We start from the raw sequence: 16,185 nt of genomic DNA on the forward strand, positions 1-16,185 counted from the left end.
AAACCAGTAGCAACTTGTTTTGAAAAGGATCAAATCATTTATGAATAGGTACATACAGTGGAATGAGGAGGGCTGTTACTCTAATTAGCATCTAAAAAAGTGCTTAGCACATCCTCAAATATTTGGGTAAATGAGTGAACATGATCTCTAATGGAGATTTCTATGACAAAAGGCTTTTAGCCTTCTATTTGTTGGAGCAGTTTTTGACATTAAGTTAAGCATTATCACACCTAAGAAAACTCAAGTTATTCAGTCCATGTAAGCAGTGAGCTCCTATTAGTACCTGTAAATACCCCTGGTTTGGTGAGGGGTAAAAGGTTGCAAGGAGTCCTAAAGCGATGTAAGTCAGCCAACCTCATAGAGTAAGTTGTATGCCAGTTGTTTAGTGTAAAGAAGCAGGTTCCTCTATAGCCATTTTCATGAACTGAGGGTTTTAAGGAGAGCAGTTCAGTTTGTGTCATTTGTTCATCCAGCAAATATTTATTGAGCACCTGTAGTGTGCCATGCACAGGGACACAGTTTGTAATTTTAATGAATCACTCTGGCTGCAATGTGGAGGATGTACTGTAATGGAGCAAGAATTAAAAGCAGGGAGATAAGTTAGAGGACTATTTCTTTAATCTTGAGGAGAAGTTAAGGTTTCTGGAACCTGTACTTAATCTGGGTATTGTCTGATTAACTCTACATGGTTACACTATATGCTTTTAATTTGACTAATTGGCAGTTTGAAAAAATGTCACTGATCAGCTAAGTAAAGTAAATACAGATTACTTTTATAACAGTGAGTTAATTCTCCTAAACTGCTAGCTTTGGGCTTTCATCACAGTTAAATAATAGACACAGGGTGTCTGGGTGGCTCAGTCGGTTAAGCATCTGATCTTGGTTTCCATTTAGGTCATGATTTCGTGGGTCCTGGGATCGAGCCCCATGTAGGCCTCCACACTCAGCAGGGAGTCTGCTTGAAGATTCTTTCCCTCTGCCCCCTCCATGCATGCACGCGTGCATTCTCTCTCTCTCAAATAAATAAATCTTTAAAATAAATAAAGACATGAGAGAATGAACACTATTTGCAGTGTCATTTCTTAACACAGGATAAGCACAGGTTTTTTTCACCCACTTTTTCTAAGTTTTAATGTGCCACTATTGGCAGTTAGGTTTAACGAATCCCTTCCATGTACCAGAGTCTTCATAGTTCCTTAAATGTATTATCTTATTTAATCTTCACAAAATTTAGTGAGCTCATTCTATCCCTTTTTTTTAAGATGAAGTAACTAGGAACCTCAGAAAGGTTATCTATGGACCCAGAGTTCTTTGTGTCTTGTCAGTAGCTTTTGTGTTACTTTTTATGATTATAAAAATAAGAATACTGGTTTATTCTACAGCACTTTGTAGTTAACGGACTGGTGTGGTATTTTCAGCAGAAGATGATTTAGCATGTTAGTATAAATTATTTTGTTGGTCTGTCAACTAATTTTGTTGAGCAGCAGGACAAAAGAGAATCTTTCTTAGAAGTTTTTTGGTTTATTCTACTTTGACCTAATAAAAAATAATAAATAATAAAGAACTAATAAAGAACTTAGATAGTTTAGCAGTCATTTTGGGTTTAATCCATAGTCCTATTCATTATCCTGAGGATATTTAAGTTTTATTGCCTTATTCTGGTATGTCACGTCCTCTCCCCTAAAATGCAAAATGTAATTTAAGGATGAGTTTTTCTTTAATGCTTATTCTTTAAAATTCTTGAATTTAAGGTTGCCAACTTTTCAAATATGGATGAGGATGACATTGAGTTGGAACCAGAAAGAAATTCAAAGAATTGGGAAGAAATAATTCCAGAAGATCAAAGAAGACGATTAGAAGAGGAAGAAAGACAAAAGGAACTTGAAGAAATTTATATGCTCCCAAGAATGAGAAACTGTGCAAAACAGGTGACTTTTTAATTTAAAAGATTATTGTTGTAAGGGTATTCATACCTGGACTGATCTGTTTTTGTTTATAAAGCATACTGGTCCATTGTTTTCTTTTGTAGTGTTTTCAACTGATTTAATAATTCTTGCCTCATAAAATAAGTTGGAAAGTGTTCACCCCTCCTCTGCTTTTATGAAGAGTTTGTATAGAATTGGTATTCTTCATTAAATATTTGGCACTATTTGTCAGGGAAACCATCTAGGCTTGGAGTTTTCTTTGTTAGAAACACTAATTTCTTTTATAAATATAGAACTATTCAGAATATTTCTTTCTTGAATGAGTTTGGTAGTTTGTTTCTTTCAAGGAATTTGTCCATTTTATCTAAGTTGTTGAATTTATGGGCATAAAGTTATTCATAAAATCTCCCCAAAATCATCCCTGGTTTCATTTATTTTTCTGTTTCAGATTCATTGATTTCTGCTCTTTATTACTCTTTGGCTTTGCTTTAATTTGCTCTACTTTTTTTTAAGTGTCTTAAGATGTATTCTTAAGACAATTTAATCAAGACCTTCTTTTTATAATATTATTAGCGTTTAAAAATGCTACAAGTTTCCCTCTAAGCACTGCCTTTTTTGAATCTTGTAAATTTTGATACCTGTTGTGTTTTCATTTTCATTCATTTCAGAGTATTTTCTAATTTGCCTTATGGACATACTCTTTGACCTGTAGGTATTTTTTTGTTGGTTTGTTTTTGTTCTTTTTTGTTGTTATGAAGTGTGTTTAATTTCCAAATATTTGGGAGATACTCTGATTATTTTTGTTAGTTGATTTCTATTTTAATTCTGTCATCATCAGCATACCTTGTGTGATACGAATTTTTAAAAATTTATTGCTGTTTATTTTATGACCCAAATGAAGAAAATAGGAGATTTTTAAATAATGGTAGCAGGGCCATGCCAGGCTGCATCAGGTACTGCAACAAAAGGAAAGAAACTTTAATACTAGATTTTTTGTTTGAATTAACTTCTGTTTTTTAGAATATTGCGTTATATTTCTGAGCTTTTTTGGTGCCTCCTTAAATTTTGAGTCTGAGGAAAATGAGGGAATTGCTTAGTCATCCTTCTGCTATCTTTCCCTCAAGGGTAGAGTGTTTTGTTTTCTTTTTCTTTTCCTGCAACAGTATTGTGTCTTCTGTCTTCTTCAGTGAGGTGCCCTCAGTGCAGTAGAAAACTGCTCCCTTTCTCCAGGCCATCATCTGGAAGGAAAGTTTTTTCTGATCTCCTGCCCAGTCTTACTCATGAGCACCTGTTGGGAGTTTTGCGGAGGAATATCTGAGAGGGGGTGCAGGTTCTGTTCTCCATGCCTTTCGTTTCCAGGACTCTCATAGTCACCCAAACAAAGCCTTTAGTAAATTTTAGCTAACTTCCTTTTGCCTGCTTTTATGTTATTTGATGACCACAACTCATGCTTTTCACAGGTGAGCCAGTATTCAGGTTCCATCTTTTCTTACGAGTCTCCTGTATTTTCTTATATTTTAGACTATTAGATTGCCTTGTGATTTTGACATGTGTAAGAGAAGTTAGGATTTTGTAGATGAGATTTGTTGTTAGGATTGGGGCATCCTATCAATAGGCAGAAATGGAGCCAAGTGATGTGTGTGGTCTGAAAGTGACCATGTATGTAGTTTCTTGTTAGTGTTTATTGCTGCCAACCCCATAATGATTTCCTTTTATAGTACATGGGAAGCACAGCATTATATTACTACTTTTGAAAGGATGAGAGGAGGTTAGAATGAGTAAGAACTGAATACTGTCTTTGACTTTCAATTAGCTTTCAACATATTAGGGGTTCAGAAAATGCACGGTGACTTCCAGAGACTTACAGAAAATATGTTTTGATGTTTCTGTTAAATAATGAGTGTTATAAATAAATATTGTTGCTTTAATTCTCATTTAAAAAAATTTACCATTGATGTTGTTTAATTCTATGTTTATGGTATTTGATTAATTGCTTGTTAATAATTTTTCTCATTTTTACAAAAGGACAATTTTGGGGCCGCCTGGGTGGCTCAGTTGGTTAAGCATGTGACTCTTGGTTTCTGCTCAGGTCATGATCTCAGGGGTTGTGAGATCCAGCATTGGGCCCCATGCTCAGCGGGGAATCTGCTGGAGATTCTCTTTCTCTCTCTCTCTCTCCCTCTCCTCCTCACACGTGTGCATTCTCTCTCTCTCTAAATAAATCTTTAAAAAAAAAAAAATTTGTGTTTTATTTCTGATATATAAGAATGTTTTTAAAAATGTTAGGGCCTTTAATAACTCTTTGTCATTAACCTACCATGTTTTTCTCTGTTTTGTTTGCTTTTTAATCTTATTTATAGAAAATTTTTTGATATACAGACAAGATTTGAATTTGTTAATTCTCTCAGTCTTTTCTTTCTTAATGTTTTCTTTGCTCTTATAGTTAGAAGCCTTCTTTAGTCTAAAGTTGGATAAATTTTTGTTTTCCAATTCCAGATTAGTTTTAATGGAAGTGAAGGGAGGCGCAGTAGAAGTAGGAGATACTCTGGATCTGATAGTGACTCGATCTCAGAAAGGAAAAGGCCAAAGAAACGTGGAAGACCACGGACTATTCCTCGAGAGAATATCAAAGGATTTAGTGATGCAGAAATTCGGCGGTAAGATGACATAAGGGTATTTTACTTAGCTTCCTTTTATTAGAAGGTGAAATTAAAATAGACAAATCCCATAATTTTCAAAGATTAAAATGAAAGTTTTAGAGAAGGCAAATATATGATAATTGTGTAGGGATTGAATGGTTCTGCTTTTGGGTCTTCATTTATAGCTATGAAAAATAAAGTTTGGTATCTAATCTCTGCATGTTATTTATTTATTGTTAGTCTACTTAGACTGCTAAATTTTTTTGGTTTTATTAAAAATGTGGTTCAGAATAGTGGCCCTTTTAAAAATGAATGTATATTTTAGTACATTAGACTTATTTATTAAAATTTCTCCCTGCATTTATGACTCCCAACGTTACTATTTTTATGTGGGAATACTGTAGTTCCAAATTTTTCTAGTTTTTTTTTTTAACACTGAGGAGATTTGCTTTTTGAAAGTAACAATGTTAAAAGCATTTCTGATATGTCCAAGTAGGAATTGAGGTAAGATAGTCACGTAGGATAAATTACAGTTTTCTTTCAAAATATGTTTGTTTCTTTATATACATTCATATAAGGGGACTGGGATAACAGCCTACTTTTGTTTATGTAATATTTTTGCTTATGAAATTTGTAAAAAGGTTTGCTCACTGTTATATTTTGAGAGTTTGTTGTTTCTTTCAAGCCATTGTAGTAACTCTTTTCTTTTAATCATAGACCTGACCGATAAAGTTCTTCCTCATTCTTTCTACCAGAAAACTAAATATATTGTTAGATTTTATTAAGGGTATTTTTATGACCACCTGATTTGCTGGACTTTCTGTCTTTAGTTGAAGAACATTTCAACTTCTACTTTTCCTGGATATTTTCCCTCATCCATCAACCACTTGGGTAGCTTTGTTCTTAAGTAAAATTTTTATTTTCCATTGTTGGTATTATACCATACATCTGAAATAAAGCTATTATTCAGTAAACTTTTATCAATACTTGGAATGTGAGGAGGTGTAGTATGATTGATAATTCTGGACACACTTCCTGTGGTAGCCTTGAACTTGTCTTGTGAAAATAATAAAGTAATTTCTAAAATAAAATTTAGCTTCTATTGTTTTATTTATATTGGTTTCTAAACATCATCCTGGGTGTTAAAATATGTCTTGCTTGGTATATCTTAATGTTTTAACATTTTTGTCTTCAGCATAGTTTATTCATTTGTGTTAGTATGGTAACAGTGCCTTGAATTAATTTTTGCACTAACAGCTGTTTTCTTATTTCTACGTATTTATAAATCTATTTTTTAATGGATAGTGAAACCCACACTTTAACCAAACAATTATTTTCTGTTAGGTTTATCAAGAGTTACAAGAAATTTGGTGGCCCTCTGGAAAGGTAAATACGTTTGTCATTCTCATAGAATTACAGAATGTGTGTTTACATGCTGTCAACTTTATATACACTACTATTGGGTTTAGCTACTTTGTTAAATTTGCTTTAAAAATCATTTACAACGTTAGTCTGTAGAAAGCAAATTTCAGATTTTTTAAAAGGTTTTCATATTCTTAATTCTTTCTAGGTTCTAAAATTTTATCTACAAATGAAGGTTTCTATAAAATACATATGTCTGTAAAATACTCAGCATTTTGTGATTGTACTTTTCCCATGCTTTTATCCCATCTTTTACATCCCAAACTTATAAATAGCAGATTTATCCTTTAGAGAAGGTGAGTTGCTAGCTTAGTCTTTTGACTTAAAGACCAGTTCTGTTTTCCCTTACTAGGGAAATTTTCTTAAGTTTCCCTAATTATGGTTCCTTTTTATATGAACTATTAAAATTCAGAGTATCAGGACAGTTTGTGTTTGTGTGTGTGTGTGTGTGTGTGTGTGTGTGTGTGTGTGTGTTTTAAGTTAATGGTTAATTTCAGTACGTGTTGGTGATTTGAATATTCTTTGTCCTTTGTTGTGGCAAGGCCAATGTCTGAATATACAGTGGCAAAGACTCAGATTGGCTCAGTTCTATTTTTTCTCTCCAGAGCTCCCTCTTAAAGATACTTTGTTTTATTTTGAATATTTAGAGTTACTATACTGTATTTATCGAAAAAAAAATCCACATGTAACTGGATCTGTCCAGTTCAAGTCTGTGTTATTCAAGGGTCATCTGTATTACAATGCTTTAGAATTTAAGATTTGATTGGTTATGAAAAGCTTTTATAGAATTATTACATAATTTTCAAGTTGGAAGCATACCATTTTTTTCTATAATGAATTAATTGGTTAACTTTATTATTCTTGAATATATAAATGAATTGTTTCCCTGCCAAATTTTTTAAACATTTTTTTGAACTCCTTTTTTATGTATCTTGTGCCAGTTATGTGAACTTGACTTCATAGGGCATGTAGAGTGACTTGTAGAGCTTGAGGCAGGGTGAAACTTACTATCTCTTAAATGGCACCACTTTATTCTGCATATTTACCTGAAAATTGTATTATTTCATTAACAGATTAGATGCAATTGCTCGGGATGCTGAATTAGTTGATAAGTCAGAGACAGACCTCAGACGACTAGGAGAATTGGTGCATAATGGTTGCATTAAAGCTTTAAAGGATAATTCTTCAGGAACAGAACGAACAGGTAATATTAAAGTGAGAGTGATTTAAAGAGAGGTAAATGGAAGTTTCACATAATGCTTTTACTGAGTTAAGAGGTTGTTATATCATAGCCACCTATTCATTACTCTTAAAAGACGCTTTAGAAAACAAAGCAGGACCATTCCTGGGTAATAGGAAATGGGTAACAGAATTGTATTCTTGAAAGCAATAGTGTATGTCTAACTGGTATATTCGAGCTAGTTGGTAATATCAGAAGTTACTGTATTTTTAGTATAGATGGCTGGGAAAAGATAGTGTACATATGTGATCTTGGCTTTGGGCATAGTTACTTCATTATGCTTATTTTGTAATTTACCTAAATGAAAATATTTAGTTAAGATTTAGTAATAAGGTATACTGAAAAAAATTATACTAGGCCACTTATTTAGAAGGTGACAGTATTAATAGATGTATCTTGTGCAATTGATAAAACAATTATGGAAATGCTTTCAATGAAATGCTTTCTTTGAATCCACATCTGCTATATTATAATCTCTATAGTATGTACTGAAAAATCTTATAGTGAAATTTAAGGTTTGCCAGCAAGTGCCACCCCCCAATAATAGAAAGAAGTAATACTTATAAATATAGCTAAATAAGTGATGCTTATTAATGTAAATAATAGCATATCTTGCTTTGTATTTTGTAGAATTGTATATTTCATATTTTTTTATGTCTTGAAAAAAATTAAGGTGGTAGACTTGGAAAAGTGAAGGGTCCAACATTCCGAATATCAGGTGTACAGGTGAATGCCAAGCTTGTCATCTCCCATGAAGAAGAATTAATACCATTGCACAAATCCATTCCGTCAGATCCAGAAGAAAGAAAACAGTGAGTTGTTTACTTTATCTATTGTAAATTATTTGTTGTTATTCAATAATTTGGGTATATATGTTATAAAAATGTCTTTTATGTCATTGGCTAGTTTGAATGAAATGTTTTTAAAAATAAAATCAGGCATAGTATTTTGAAGTTCCAATAACTTAAATATATTCTTCAAAATTAATTTTTAATATGGCAGTGAAAAACTTGACCATGGTTATTAACTTTGATACAGGTATACTATCCCATGCCACACAAAGGCAGCTCATTTTGATATAGACTGGGGCAAAGAAGATGATTCCAATTTGTTAATTGGTATCTACGAATACGGATATGGAAGCTGGGAAATGATTAAAATGGATCCTGACCTCAGTTTAACACACAAGGTACTTAAATATTTCTTGTTTCCGTTGACTACTGATGTTGAATTAGATTTTTGCTTTTTAAATTATGTTAGAAATAAACTTGATTGATAGGAAACCAAGGCTCTAACTAGCTGTATGACCTTGGCTTCTTGGTTTTCATGAAGGGGTTGAATTTAAATGATCTCTGAAATTTTGCTTTACCTCTGAAATTATATTTTTATTATTAAGGCATAGATGTATTTTTCTTTATATTACTAGGCTTAAAGTAAAATTCTCATTCTGTCATATTATTCAAGAGCAAAATAAATTTTTTTTTTATTATCAAACAATGTTTAGGGGTTTTAGTGATTTGATACTACCACAGCTAAAATCATTTCTTTGCCTAGACTGGAAAACACTGGAAACATTGCCTTATTATCATTTAAGTTATCTTTTTATATTTTACTTCTTCACAGTCACTTTTGATATTGGTGTTGTGTCATTTGCTACCTCTGAAGCCAAACTTGAATAGCTTAAATTCCTACTGTAAAAATTTCTTCAGAGTGCATGCTTTGGGTCACCTAAATAGCTGATACATTGTACCTAAGGAATTTTTGTATACTTTATACATACTGTTATTGAGAGAGGAAAGAAATCTAAAAATACTGTAATGTTTAATAACACTGGATGCTAAATACACTTGTATATTTGAAAGAAATTTTTAACCTCACACTTTGTATTATTATTTTGAATGGAAGGATTTTTTTTTCATGTATTTATTTAGAACTCATTCCCAGGCAAATGAAATCTTTGCTGTGGTGTAGTATAAAAAAATGTATTTTGCATTCTTAGTTGTTTATTCCTACAAATTTTAACAATTGTAACTTGCCAGTACATTATATGTATTTCTTTAAATGAGTAAGCCTTTTATAGGCAATAAATTTCTCATATTATTTATTAAAGACAACCTGAAAAAATTAATTTCTTTTCAGATTCTTCCTGATGATCCTGATAAAAAACCACAAGCAAAGCAGTTGCAGACACGTGCAGACTACCTCATCAAATTACTTAGTAGAGATCTTGCAAAAAAAGAAGCTCAGAGACTTTCTGGTGCAGTAAGTTAAAATTTAGATGCTTAAAGAGCAATTTACTTTTCAGTAAGATAAATTTAGTTTACTGATAGCCCTAGACATCTGAGGCTAATATGACCTTATAAGTGTATTTTTCTGTAATTTGGTAACTTTAATTGAATATTGTGATATTTTGCCTTAAGTTATCTCTGCATTCCTGTTAAAACTGGTAAGTCCTATCTTTCAGAAGTGGGATCCTGTTTTTGTTTTTTTTTTTTCTAGTGTTTGGATAGGTACTGGGGGCAACTTGTTTAGAGTGGCATACTTTTTAAGGGGTCAAGCCTCTATTACTGTTTTATTTGGTGTTGGAGAGCTGAAGGTACAGCATAAAGATCACTGAGCTTATTTATTAGGGAGGGGCCAAAAAAGTAGGAAAAATACACTGAAGAAGAGGTGATTAGAAACTAACAGCCTTTAACCGTTTGCATTATAACCACAATGTCAGTAACTGTGTACCAATAAAAATATTTCTAATGCTATTTCTGATTGGATCAAATTTAGTTCAGATAATAGTAATTTAGGAAGGTGAAAAACCTTCCTTCTGTTTCTTTCAACCTCCACTTTTCTCTAATCCTTTTTGAAAAGAATAATTAGTTATAGTTAGTATCTGTTACTCATAATATGTACTTGATTCATTAAGTTATATCACTTTTGTTGACTTTCTAAGATTGGTGTAGCTTACTACTGTTAGACTAAGGATTGGGTAGGAATATGTGTTCTTTTAGCTTTTTAGATTTAGTATTTAAGAAATTTTTTTTGACTGAATCTGGAGTTGGTTAGAATAAAAATAATTATTTTTAGGGAGGGTCAAAGAGGAGAAAAGCAAGAGCTAAGAAGAATAAAGCAATGAAGTCTATAAAAGTGAAAGAAGAAATAAAGAGTGATTCTTCGCCCCTGCCTTCAGAGAAATCCGATGAAGATGATGATAAGGTAAGAATGTGTTTTAGAAAAACAGACTTTTGTATTAGAAAGGGACATAGCATGTTTTAGTATACTTGACATTTAAAATTTGAACTAAGACCTGAAATTTTACTTTTAGGTACTTGAAGTTCCTTTTTTGTAGTTCATTACGTAGTCTCACGTATGGAACATAATTTTACTCATCTAATAGAATATCACTAAGAGGAATATAGAGCAAAGGTCCTTCCTTTTCAAACATTTGCCATTTAAATGAGGTTCTGTTTCCATTAATTTTATTTTGAATTTTGAATGGGACTGGCTTCCTTTAGTTTTTATAGGAAGGTGAACATTGCATGTATCATTATTAATGGGATTCTAGGTTATTTCTTTCTGAATCCACATACATGCAATCCGTAGTCATGCAAAGAAAAGAAATTAGTCTTTGTCAAGATTTGGTTAGTAATACATTGGCCATACTTGCACTTTTCAGGATGAGATCACTTCTGTGAAACATCCAAATAAAAAAATTAAAACAGAAAGAGACAGTGAAGAAAGACCTGAGCCAGATGTTTTTATAAAGAAGGAATCAGAAGAAAAGAGGGAAGCAAAAGAAAAAGAGAATAAAAGAGAACTTAAGAGGGAGATAAAAGAAAAAGAGGATAAGAAAGATATAAAGGAAAAAGATTTTAAAGAGAAAAGAGAAAACAAAGTAAAAGAAGCTATACAGAAAGAAAAAGACATAAAGGAAGAAAAGGTACGCAAATCATAATGTAAAACTTAGAAAGTGACACAATCAGCATATTTACATTTTAGGAAAATAAATTGCCTGTCAGCCCAAATTAGCCTGAATAACTGAATTCTTTAAAAATACATGTGGGTATCTAGAAAAGGAGAAAAATAGGTTTGAATCTTTTTTTTTTTTTTTTTGAATGCTTTACGTATAGGGTAACATTACAGAGTAGATTTATTTTTGGTTTCCCAGAAAGATAAAATAGAGTATGGAATGTGAACAAACTATTGTAGAATAAAGTGAAATATTAATTGTTTTCTGGAAGTGTTAATCATTTCACCTTTGTTTTTGTTGGATTTTTCTTTTTATTTTTTCTTTTTCTTTAGTTGAGCGAATCCAAGTCTGATAGCAAGGAAAGATCCAAGAAATCTTCAGTGTCAGATGCTCCAGTTCATATCACCGCAAGTGGTGAACCAGTTCCCATATCTGAAGAATCTGAAGAGCTAGATCAGAAGACATTCAGCATTGTAAGTAGTAGACTTGCTGGTTATTAGTAAGAATTTATATAATATTTTATGTTAATTGGAAGTTTCATCTTTTGGAGCTTTTTAATTTAGAAGTGTATTTGAATTGGGTAGTACTGCAGTTCAGATTGTTAAAGGCAATAAATTTAAATTTTGAAAGTTATCTTAAATTTAGAATTAACTTGGAAAAACTTTTTAATAAATTAAAGACTTTAAGGAGAGGCATTTAGGGAATACTTGGAGCAAACTTTTTTCCCTTCAGCTTTAGAATTGTAAACTACTCTGTTCCTGAACCTTTTATCTTTGTAACATCACTTCTTATCTACAGTGAAGAACTAGCTTTTTTTCCCAATCTTTTATAGACCAGTATTCTTAGAAAGTACAATAAAAACAAATAGTGAAAATATTTCATTAGAAAAGTGAAAATAAGGAAAAAAATGCAAAATGTAAGCCCCGTTATGTTACTAGATTCAGTAGACATAAAATTGCACTGTCAAATTGATACAAAGGTTTCTAAAATTTCTGTACCTATTCCCCCTTGTGGACTAGTACAGGTTCATAGGCCACTTTAAGTAACACTGGTCTTACATGCTGTCATGCTTTTATGTTCATCAAAGTCAGGGAGGATCTATCTTGGCCTCTTTCCAAATGAGTTATTTACTGGATATAATCAGGAACCCAAAATAGTCTCAACTGAAATTAATTGTGATAAATATTTTGAGAAAAACTTTATAGTGAGGTTGCAGTGTGGGAAAGCAGTTATGTGTAGCAATTGAATGTACTGGCTCTGGAGCCAGAGTGCTGCTGTTAGGAAAGTCAGTATGATGACCAGAAGAGTTGATACATGGAAAGTTTTCAGCTCGTGCTTTGCTCAAAAAATTGATAGTGGTTGGGGTGGATGTTGTTATTGAATATAGACATGCCAGCAGATTGATTGATAAAGGACTAAAAAATCCAGATACAGAGCAAAATCAGGAAGGAGTAGTAATGTTACTAGAGAAAAAAGACTGAATGATATGAGACAGGTACAAATTATCCTTCAGTAAGAGATACGTTATTATTGGTAGCACCTAAAGGGAAAATTTATAGTCTGATATAAATGTATCTTATTTATATACAGTTACAGTGTGCACAAATATATGTAAATATATATTCATATAAGATATTTCCTCTTTGGGGCGCCTGGGTGGCTCAGTTGGTTAAACTTCCGACTCTTGATTTGGCTCAGGTCATGATCCCTCTTACACATGCGAGTACGCATGCTCTCTCTCTCTAAAAAGATAAAATCTTTAAAAAAAAAAAAAAAAAAAGAATATTTCCTCTTTAGGATCTCTAGAATCTGCATCTTTTTGCTGTTTGGGTGTAATCTTAAGTCAGTTTTATTGCTAATATTAATCAAATGCTATACTTGAAAGATGGAAATTTTCACTTCTGAAATCATGTTTTTGTTTTACCTCTTACACCATTCTAGATGCCCAGGTTGCCTGCTTGTCTCATTTTCTTCTACTCTGTACCCTAACTAGAGAATGTTGATCAATGAACCCATTTATTCGTTCCTGCTAATTCTTTGGCATGCCCTAATACAGCTTCAAATATTTTTCTTGCTCTTTAAGTGTAGTAGTTCCTTAACACAGTTTTACTCTCCTCCTCACTTTTGGCTGTTTACATCCCTCCAATCCCTAAGAATGTTGGGGATAGTCAGAATAAGCTACTCTTGTTCCTGTCTTCCATCTTACTTGAACATATCTCTGGACTTTCATCTTTATCTCTTCAGGTTTACATGCTGATTCCTTAGCATCTTTTTAAGGTTAACCTTTCTGTTTGTGACCTGGTTCTTAATCTAGCCTCTCTATCCATTTTCTGTTGATTTTTTTTTTTTTTTTTTTTTAAGCCTCTCTATTGGGTGGGAATAAGGAGGTGGTGGTGTGCTTTTGCTTTTCTGAAGTGAAGACTGAACTCTTTTGAACTGCTTCCCTTACTCTGCCTGTTCATTACTGAGAGGTGAAATTGTACCTCTTGCCACCTTTCTTTGCCTACATTTCCTCCTTAGCCTTCTGCCTTGTTCATATAACTGCTGAAATGGAAAACTTCCTGTTGTACCCAGTGCATGAGTTTCTTCTCCATTAACTTTCATGATAGATCTTAAAATCACTTGTATTATGGAAATGAAGAATGGAATAGTTTAAACATGGACTCTGGAGCCAGACTTTCTGAGCTTGCATGATTAGGATTTTACTGCTATATAAATTTTATTTGGGACTAGCTCTGACTGTTAAACTCAGTGGCCTTTTCTTGGTCTTCATTTTCCTTCCTTCACATCTTTGCCTAATTTGACACCTCTTGAATTTCTTTGTGTCTTATTGATTTGTCTCCTAAATTTCATTTTATAATTTAACAGTTAAGAAAGAGTACAACCTTTGAGGTCAGACCTGGGTTTGACAGATGTCATTTCACTCTAAGCTTCAGTTTCTTCAATAAAATAGTGTTGCATAGATCTACTACCAGAATCAAATGAGGTGCCTTTACACAACACATAGCTTCTGATACCTAATAAGTGCTTTATAAATATTTGTTATCATTGCTCCAATTCCCAACTTCAGGCCTTGGCCTTAACATAGATTTTAGTCATGAATTCCTCTTTTTTTCTTTACCGCTATCAGTCATTAAGCAAATCATATTGGCACTCCCATACTACTTGAAGCTACAGCCATCTCTGCCCTCGATTATTTCAATAGCTTCATAGCTGTTTTTCACTGCTCCCCACTCTTCCTGTGCTTATACCCTTTTCGTTCCTCAGTGCATACTCCACACAGCAACCAGAGTGATAATGACTGTTACAGAGAGGGTCAAGTCACCCCACTCCCTCTTATTTTTTCGCTTCAAATCCTTGAGTGGCTTTCCCTCACTCAGGATGAAAGATTCATGATAATAGGCTAAAAGATACTGCACCTGGTTTATTACTTCATCTCTTGCTACTTCCCTCACTCAGTAGGTTCCAGCCACACTGGCATTTATACTATGCCTTTGAACATACAAGTTTTAGAACATAGGTACTTGTTCGTCTCTCTGCTCAAAAGTGGCTTACTCCCTCATTTTCTCTAGATATATGCTCAAACATCACTCTTCTCTGAAGTCTTACGTGAAGGAGGTCTCTCTCCTTTTTCTTGCTTTATTTTTCTTTATCACAGTTTTCACCATCCAACACGCTGCATCTTGTTTCTTTATTGGCTCTTTTCTCCTAGTAGAGTACGGGTTCTGCAAAGGCAAATCTCTTGTATTTACTGCTCTGTTTCCTGGGTCTGGGACAATGCTGAGAACATGGTATGCACTCAAATTATATACATTTTATGAATCATTTTCTAGCAGAATATAAACTACCAAAATCAAGCAAGAAGCAGGAAATGTAGAGAACAGATAGGAATACTGCTAAAAATTAGAAAGGAAAAGATTTTCCCTTTTTAAAAAAAGACATCAGGCCTGGCTGAGTTCTAATAACTAAAAAGCATGTAATTCTAATATTATTTAAATTATTCCTGACAGAAGATGGATAACTTCCAAGTGATTTGGACAAATAGGTCAGTAAAACAGAATAAAATACTCAGAAACGATTCCATACATATATAGACACTTAATAAGACTGGCCCTTCCACAGCAGTGATAGGATTTCTTCTTTAAATAAATGGCGTTGAATCAGCTAAATATATTGTCTGTAGTTGATCATCCTTAACATTCCTGGAACTAACCCAGCTTTGCTACTTTGCTACAATATAATTACCGTTCATTTTAAATTTGTTTTGCATTTGGATACATAAATAAAATTTATGTATAGTTTGCTTTTTTAGTAATATTCTTAATTTAGTTTTGGCTTAAGGTTATAGCGTTTATTGCACATGTTGGACTTTAACTGAATCATACAGTTTTTGATACATCATCCTTTTATTGGCATGCCAGTGATATGTAGGCCAAGGAAGAGGTTGGCTCCTATCAAGCATCCCCAGTTCCCTGACCAACCAAAATATAAGAGCAAAATTCATTAGCTACTTTCTTTTTCTTACTTTCCAAAGGTTTAGAAGAATAGACAGTTTATACCTATAGCTATATTGGTTTTAATAGCTTTGCCAGCATATTTTATTTTATGAAGATCCTTATTTTTTTTTTTACATTTTACTCTATATTAGGAGGATACTAAGTTGTGTTCTGAGATACATTATTTTTTAACATTCTGTGTTTAAGACTGCTTAATGATGTGTTACAGGGTATAAAATAACCATTTTTACAGAAGGTAAATAAACCCAAAGCTTTTACATACAGAAAGATTGAATTTAAATGATAATGGAAAGCCTTACTTTCTGAAGAAAATCTGAGAGGAAAAACCCTGATATTTAAGAGCTGTAAGGCAAGCTTTAATGCTTTTTTAGCATCAAACAGTGCTGTATTTACTCATATCGATATCATTTGAAGGAAGTAGATCTTTGTTGAGTTCTTATTTTTAATACATGTTCTTATTTTCCATACATGTTTTTATTTT

At 32.8% G+C, this 16,185-nt stretch overlaps 1 protein-coding gene across 3 annotated transcripts in view; it reads left to right on the forward strand.

The window, feature by feature from the left end:
* The window catches only part of CHD1 (chromodomain helicase DNA binding protein 1), a 74,137-nt gene that overhangs the window by 47,320 nt on the left and 10,632 nt on the right, over positions 1-16,185 (forward strand). For 2 of the 3 annotated variants that reach the window (XM_032403936.1, XM_032403937.1), the window contains 10 exons: positions 1,752-1,928; positions 4,422-4,582; positions 5,909-5,950; positions 7,060-7,190; positions 7,900-8,038; positions 8,265-8,415; positions 9,366-9,488; positions 10,305-10,433; positions 10,894-11,157; positions 11,520-11,660. In XM_032403936.1, the coding sequence (XP_032259827.1) occupies positions 1,752-1,928; positions 4,422-4,582; positions 5,909-5,950; positions 7,060-7,190; positions 7,900-8,038; positions 8,265-8,415; positions 9,366-9,488; positions 10,305-10,433; positions 10,894-11,157; positions 11,520-11,660 (1,458 nt within the window). The remainder of the gene's footprint in view (positions 1-1,751; positions 1,929-4,421; positions 4,583-5,908; positions 5,951-7,059; positions 7,191-7,899; positions 8,039-8,264; positions 8,416-9,365; positions 9,489-10,304; positions 10,434-10,893; positions 11,158-11,519; positions 11,661-16,185) is intronic. The other variant, XM_032403938.1, reaches the window with a different exon arrangement.

The sequence above is a fragment of the Phoca vitulina genome, unplaced genomic scaffold (assembly GCF_004348235.1).
Source record: "Phoca vitulina isolate PV1807 unplaced genomic scaffold, GSC_HSeal_1.0 scaffold6, whole genome shotgun sequence".
In the NCBI taxonomy this organism is placed as follows: domain Eukaryota; kingdom Metazoa; phylum Chordata; class Mammalia; order Carnivora; family Phocidae; genus Phoca; species Phoca vitulina.